At 34.6% G+C, this 7,989-nt stretch overlaps 1 protein-coding gene across 1 annotated transcript; it reads right to left on the bottom strand.

Annotated features, from left to right (window-relative positions):
* Positions 1–458: 458 nt before the first annotated feature.
* LOC110867838 (protein FAR1-RELATED SEQUENCE 5-like) lies at positions 459–4,062 on the bottom strand. The gene is made up of 6 exons (XM_022116886.2): positions 3,864–4,062; positions 3,613–3,693; positions 2,217–3,018; positions 1,886–2,144; positions 1,233–1,802; positions 459–1,133 (listed from the first exon to the last, which is right to left on the bottom strand). Exons 1-6 carry the CDS (start codon positions 4,060–4,062, stop codon positions 459–461), a joined length of 2,586 nt encoding a protein of 861 aa, XP_021972578.2.
* Positions 4,063–7,989: the final 3,927 nt, after the last annotated feature.

Raw genomic sequence — 7,989 nt, 5'->3', positions numbered from 1 at the left:
CAAAGAATCTACAAAAATACTCATGGTAAAAAAAATGTAACATAGTAAAAAAAACTAAAAAATACATAGCATAAACAGGTACATACTAACGAAAATATCATTAGCATACTAACAAAAGATAAATCCAACTAAGTACCACCCATTTCTTAATCTCAACAAACAATGCAACGTTTACTTCTAACACAAAACATTAGGGATATCATTTCATAATGCAACTGATCAGTTAAAACATAGTCATTAAACTTAAAACCATACGACATACCAAAACCACATACATTCTAACATGCAAACATATGCATGTGCATCGACTTTCAGATAATCTACACATGCAAACATGTGCATGTCCAAAAGGGGTGATCAAAGTTTACTTGCGCTCCACTAAAATGGAGACCAAAAAGCTGGCGTCATAAAAGTTTTCAAAACACGCACATCACACACATCAACATAAAAATACCAACTCAAGTGGACTCCTGGCTCGCAGAGCTTGAGTCTTCGTCCTCGTCCTCGTTACCCGATTTATTCTTATTCTTGTTCTTCTTTTTCTTGCAATTTCTTGAATCATGCCCAGTCACGTACTTCATACAGGTTCGGCAAAGCCTGGGTGTTTTGGGAGGTTTGACAGCAGAGTTGCTCGTTCCATCCTGAGGTGCTCTAGACAATCGCCAGCGTTTGCCGCGTCCTTTGTTCCTGATCCCGTCTGGGTTGTCGAGAGTTACGTCCCCATCTAAAGAAACACCAAGCAATTCTTCAACAGCAGCATAGTTATCATTGTTGGCTTCGTCATCAACTGGTCCTCCATTTAGTAACTTGCATTTCAGTTCCTTTATCTGCTCAGCGAAAGAGGAAAGTCCTCCAACATCGCTTCTTAATGCGTCCACACATTCAGTTACGATCTCAAGGATCTGACTTCTCGCAGCAGCTTGTGGACGAGTGTCAACACCATATCGACTCTCAATAGAAAATAAACTTTTAGGAAGCACGTCCCTAGACCAACGCTTAACAACATACTGGGCCGGGATTCTTTCAATATTGTTTACCCGGTAAACACAAAAAATGTGCCTACACAAATATCCAATACGGATGAAGTTGTTGCATGAACAGGATACCGACTGGTTACTCAACTCAAGTATAACCTATAAAAACACCAAAACACATAATTAAGCTTCTATGAAAAAAAGCATAATGAATAACTTAAAACAAAAAATGCAACTATAAGGATACATCAAAATTACCGTAAATGTGTTGGTTGCATTGTTACGTTTGTCCAATTGATTCACATAGTAAACACAACCTTCATCACAATCCTCCGTGTTTACAATGTAACAAAACAGCTTCCCCTTGTATATCTCTTTTCTTACTTCCGTAGAAATTGCATGTGTATACAACTCAAAAGCATGCTTCTCAATAGCTAGGTCAGTACTGTCCATGAATACACTAGATGAAGTTTTAAACTCTGCAACGCGTTGCCTGTAACGCTGATTGTCTATCCTAGTCTCGTAACATAGCATGAACTGAACTAGTGTGTTAGCGCTAGAAGAGTTGACCTTGAAGCTTGAGTTAGAGCTTTCACATCTTGATGTAGTCTTCATCAAACAACACATTGGGATGTCACGGAAGTAGGCAGGTACCCATTGGTCCCTAATTGAGTACATGTCCTTCAACCAGTCGTGATCTTGTAACCCATATTCCTCCATCAAAAGTTGCCACCGCGTCTCAAAAGTAGATGGCTTCATGTGAATACTCCACACCAAACGATGCATCAATGCTCTTAGCTCAGAGTTTTGTAACAAGTCTCCAGCAATCTATACAAATGAAAACACAAAAACTGTTAAAATAAATGAAACAAAAAAAAACTTCTCAAAATAGATTCATAAATTAATAAAACCTTGGTGGGAAGTTTCTTCATAATATGCCACATGCAAAGGCGGTGCCGAGAGTCTGTGAAAACCTCTGAAATGGCAGCTTTCATTGAAGGATCCTGGTCCGTCAGAACTAGCTTTGGTTGCTTCTTGTGTGCCTTCAGAAATGATTCAAGTAACCACTTGTAAGACTCAGTGGTTTCGTTGAATAACAAGCCAGCACCGAATGTCACACATTGTTTATGATTATCAACGCCTGTGAAAGGAACAAAAATCATGTTGTACCTGTGCGACAAAGAAAAAAAAAGTTAAATAATATGTTAAAGGGAAAAAAAGTGCAACTATCAAAAACCTTACTTGTTAGTGTGATAAGTCGCATCAAAAGCTAACACATCCCCAAACACCTCGTAGTTTATCTTGGATATTTCGTCTGCCCAAAAAATCGATCTCAATTGCCCTTTCTCAACAACAAACTCATAGTAAAAGTCTGGTAAGCTCTCGGATCTTTCTTTGAGACGATCTATAACAAGTTGCGCATCACGATCGCCAATATAAAGCCTAACCGACTGGCTCCAGTTCTTAAAATCAGTTGGCGTGCCACGTACATTGTGATGTCCACCCATCAGGGACACTAAAACTCTGTGAGAAACAATCGGACCAATTCTGTTCAAACTCATGTTATGGATAAACTGTTTGGATGCAAATGGTAGTTTCCTTGAAGTCCTACTTAGGTCACGATTGAAACGCTCAACAAACGGATGATTATGGTGCTCATTGAACCCTACCACTGTGCACGTAGAGCTGCCCTCACAAAACTTAACCAGTATACTAGCCTTGCAATCTGTCACTGTGAAATTACTTTGCCTAATAGTCAAGCTTGAATGCTCCAAAGTATCAGTTTTACGCTTAATCTGTGGTTTTGAATATTTAGTACACCTTATGTACTGGTGAGTGACAACCCCCTTCCACCTCTTGGTTTGCCCCTTACGAATAGAAAACCCAGAATACACAGCATAATCCTTGTACATACTGAACACATCCTTCCACGTTTCATAAACAGAACCAACAACAGGCTTTAAAACAATAGGAACATTAGGACACCACATTCTAGTCCCATTGGGTGTGTGGTGAACATAAAATTCCTCGTCCGCATGAACACCTAGAAAAAGTGTATTGATTAAATAAATCATAACACGTATAGGTTAAAACACAAATTTACTTGTAACATGAAAACATAACAAACTGATACTATAGTTTCCAAAAATACAACATTAACACCTTTTCCAAAAAAAATTCAAATAAAACGTGGAAGTACATTTTATTGATGACGCCAAAAAGTGTAGATGCTATTGCATTTTTTTAATGGTGACCATATGTCATACTTTGTTAACGTATCTTTACTAAATTATTATTATGGTATGCGATAGTGTCACCTTTTCAATACATACTATGATATATAACCTAACCATAGTACCAAGTTCAATACCTTTGTTTCTAAAAAAATATAAAAACTTAATACAAGTCTAACGACATGTTTTCTAAAAGCTTGTTTCTTAAAAAAAATGGTTACACTTGTTTTTTGCCTTGGAAAAAAAATACCACATTTTCAACCAAACTACCCAAAACATCATCTGTTTAATAATAATAATAATAATAATAATAATAATAATAATAATAATAATAATAATAATAATAATAATAATAATAATAATAAACTACAAACAACAATTAAACTATAGATAAAAACAATGACCTGTTGATAACAACTGAGTAAAAGTACAATCTTGAACACCATCTTCATCATCATCTAGTCCATTTTGATTCAGAATTGAGGCTACACATAAAAAAAAATAATAAGCAACAACAATCCAATGTACAACTAAACAAATAAATCCTTATTTTACACAACAGAAAAAATAAAGGAACCAACATGAATCGAACGAATATCTACACAAGCATTTAAAGCTGTACATTTAATGAAACAGAAAAAAAAAAATCACTCACGTGTAATCTCTGAAGAAATAGGTCTAGGATCTGGAGAAACTCTACCCTCAACCAAAGCATCTTCATCTTCATTAAATGCAAAATGAAGTGAAAGATTATGTGGGACAACATTTAATGGTGAACCGGGATCATCATTGAGGTTGGCTACCTCCGTACCGCCGGCAACAGTTAGATGTTGTTGGTTGTTCAGATCAGCCATGTTAAATGCAAAGTCTCTTCAATGGTGAGTAAGGATTCTCTTTAACACATTCTCTATGGTGTGAATAAATGAAGAGAAAGAAACTGATGAGAAGAAAGGATTCTCTTTAACACATTCTTTATGATATTGGAAGGTTGTGATATTAAGAAAGGAGAGAAGAAGAAAGTCTCCAAGTACAAGCATTTATTAAAAGCATGACAAGATGAAGGTTTGATACAAGGAGAGAAGTCTGCGTGTGCAGACATCACCATCGCCATCTATAGATGTCAAAAGTGAAACATGCAAAATTACTATCATGCCCCTCCTTCTTCAAACAACAAATTAAACGTGGATCAATCCTAGCCACATATTAGAGTTTTCAGGGTTTAGTCAACTGGACTGAGTTTTCTCACTATAATTAGCCTATATATATATATATATATATATATATATATATATATATATATATATATATATATATATATATATAGAGTAGGGTTCCTACGGAAAGTGTGTTTTTCCTAGAAAGTCTAGGAAGCGATCTTGTCCATCCGATTGGGGTGTTTAAGGGTTGAGATCAAATCAATGGCAATCTTGTAATAATTTCCTATATTTAATAGATTGTTTTAAATGAGGAGGGGCAATTTCGTCCTTATATGTGTTTTAAATCAATCAAAAATAACCGTTAGAGATATCACATCTCCTTAATACATGCCATTTTCCCTCTCTCTCTTTCTCTCTCTAAAATCATACCAAAAATACAACGAAAACCCTCTAAAATCATACCAAAAATACCTAAAAACATGGATCAAGATAAGAGATTTACCAACTTCTATATACATAAGATCTTCCCAACATTGTGTTCTGTGTTTTAGTAGGCGATTAGGGTTCAATCGTGTTCTACATTGAAGTAATTGATGTTTGAAGGGAAGAGATTCAAAGAACAGAGGGATTTGAACAAGATGGATGGAAGCAGAGATGAAGTTGCCGGAAGAAAAGTTGAACTTGCTGGAAGCACAGTTTAAGTCGCAAGAACCCTAGGTGTGTGTTTAAAATAACAAATGTTTGTAGGTATTCCGTTTGTTGAGGATGACTCTGCTTGCTGGGGCGAAATCTGCTGATGTAAAACACATTTGTATGAATCTGCTTGCTGTTAAAACACAGCTGTATGAATCTGAATTGCTGTTAAAACACAGCTGTATGAATCTGAATGATAAAACACATTTGTATGAATCTGCTTGCTGTTAAAACACAGCTGTATGAATCTGAATTGCTGTTAAAACACAGTTGTATAAATCTGAATGATAAAACACATTTGTATGAATCTGCTTGCTGTTAAAACACAGCTGTATGAATCTGAATGATAAAACACATTTGTATGAATCTGCTTGCTGTTAAAACACAGCTGTATGAATCTGAATGATAAAACACATTTGTATGAATCTGCTTGCTGTTAAAACACAGATGTATGAATCTGAATTGCTGTTAAAACACAGTTGTATGAATCTGAATGATAAAACACATTTGTATGAATCTGCTTGCTGTTAAAACACACATGTATGAATCTGAATGCTAAAACACAACTGTATGAATCTGCTTGCTGTTAAAACACAACTGTATGAATCTGAATGCTAAAACACAACTGTATGCATCTGCTTGCTGTTAAAACACAACTGTTTGAATCTGAATGCTAAAACACAACTGTATAAATCTGCTTGCAGTTAAAACACAGCTGTATGAATCTGAATGTTAAAGCACAGTACCAAGAACATGCTGATAGATTCCAGCAAGAAAACGGAGGAAAGATTGATATTAAGTGAGATAAAAAATCGAAAACAAAAAATTCCGAAATTTATGGATAGTTAGTTATTGAAGATAATTTCCTAAAATAAAAATAGATTGTGAAAGTACATAAATGCCCTTTTAGATAAAATCTTTCAATGTCACATGTCGCGTTCTTATTGCTTCCTAGACTTTCTAGGAAAAACACACTTTCCACCCAACTCCTACTCTATATACTCTATATATATATATATTTATAGTCCTTAGTCCTTGTCCGGTTTGTCCAATATTCGGGTATAAATTATATATTTATTTTCTTGGAATTTTGGTAATATTTTCTTATTACAATTTTGGCATTTTGGTGAGTTATATTATCTTCAAGTTCCTAAAAATAATATAACTAATACACGTAATATACAAGTAGCTCACAAATTGTGACATCTAAATATATATTTTCCTAAATATATACATAGTCATTTTTATATCTCAAAAACCAACCTCCAACATTTGTAATTTTTGGAATAAGAATTATGGCAAATTTTTATATGAAAACCATGATCAAAATTTACTTGTAAACACTTGTTTAAAAATATTTTTCTAAGTGTTTAATTTCTACAAAAATTTTGCCATAGTTTCCCCTTAAAAATGGAGGTTTCCATGCTTTAAAGCATATCATTTTCTTTTAAAATTCACCACCAATTATCAACAATTTAATCAAGACTTACCATGAGCCAAAAATATGCAATTTACACTATGTCATAAACTTGAAAGTTTATAAAAATTTGTAGTAACTTAACATGTTATTTAGTAAGTTTAGTTACCTCTAAAAACATGGTTTATAGTTTATAAAACTAATTCTTGAAGATTTTAGTTCTTTACAACTTGTGTGAAGATTTTCTAAAAATGATTCTTCTTGAAATTTTCTTGTTTCCAATACTCTTCTAACTTTTTTTTAACACTTAAAACATATTTACTTCCTTTAAAAACCATGATCATGTCAATCTTGTAGTAAACTTTGTTTTCTTGAAAATATTATTTTTGAAATCCTTCATTTTCAAGACTTACAACATGTATCCATAATCATCATGCTCTAAAACAACTTCTTTTTCAAGTTCATGATTCACATAAAGGATGATCATTATGATTTTCTCAAAATCCATCCTTATACTTGCTAGATCATGTGTTTAATCATCATCTAGCAAGCTTCTCATGATGATCAACATCATATTCACAAGAAATCAACAAACAAGTATCATACATACACTAAAACAACTTAGATTTTCATGTTATTAAGCTTTATGTAAGTGATCATCTTCATGTTTTCTTGAGTTTCTTTAGATTAACATATTACATAACTTTTTAACCACTAAAATTAGAAGTAAAATCAAGTTGTGAGGAGCTTACTACTAGCACTATGGCTAGGGAAGAAATCAAGATGAAGATGATGATGAAGGTGATGGATAAAAGCTCTAGGAGGCGGTCCTTCAAGTTCCAATGCTTCCAAGCTTCCTAACTATGCTTCTTATGTAACAACTGCCACTAAAATCCATAATTAGGACGATAATTAGTCAACAAGAAAACCCTAATTGAGACACCCAAGTAATTCTGCACTAACCCTAAAATTTTCATAACAATCGGAATCAGGATCAGGGCCCCTAAAACTCAGGGGGGTTAAACCCTAGTGGATGTTTATCCTCTAAATTTGCTGTAGAAACGAAAATTGTTCGTTTAACTTACTCAGCAAGGTTACTTGGACACGAAGCAACCTAGGCTAGAAAATAGACCCGTCGCGCCACGCGACGGGTACACATGTCTTCTTCGCGTGGCGCGAGGGAGGACATTTTCCAGCTATAAATAAAGGACGTTGGCACTTGAATTTTGGTGTTCATTCGACGTCCAAATTCTCTGTAACCATCGAGTTATAGCGAATATCGTTCACAACACACACAATTCACGAAGTGCTGCCGCAATCAGGGTAATAACTCGATCGCTATTACGATTCAACGTCCGATCGATTATAACTATCCAACGATTGTCCGAGTGCTGCTCAAATTGAGCTTGTACTTTGATTATTCATCGTGATTTCGACTTGAATATTTGAGTGCTGTTCGAATTCGGACTATGCTCTGTTATTCGTTGTGAATCCGATTGAATTATTAAGTATTG

Source organism: Helianthus annuus, chromosome 7 (genome assembly GCF_002127325.2).
Source record: "Helianthus annuus cultivar XRQ/B chromosome 7, HanXRQr2.0-SUNRISE, whole genome shotgun sequence".
Lineage (NCBI taxonomy): Eukaryota > Viridiplantae > Streptophyta > Magnoliopsida > Asterales > Asteraceae > Helianthus > Helianthus annuus.
This window is presented reverse-complemented; position numbering and strand designations above follow the sequence as displayed.

Excerpts from the sequence above, each read along its gene's own strand:
- LOC110867838 (XM_022116886.2), bottom strand. The coding sequence starts at position 4,062 with ATGGCTGATCTGAACAACCAACAACATCTAACTGTTGCCGGCGGTACG. Across the intron at positions 2,145-2,216 it reads GCGACTTATCACACTAACAA|GTACAACATGATTTTTGTTC; the intron begins GTAAGGTTTTTG and ends TTTGTCGCACAG. Across the intron at positions 1,803-1,885 it reads TGAAGAAACTTCCCACCAAG|ATTGCTGGAGACTTGTTACA; the intron begins GTTTTATTAATT and ends TCATTTGTATAG.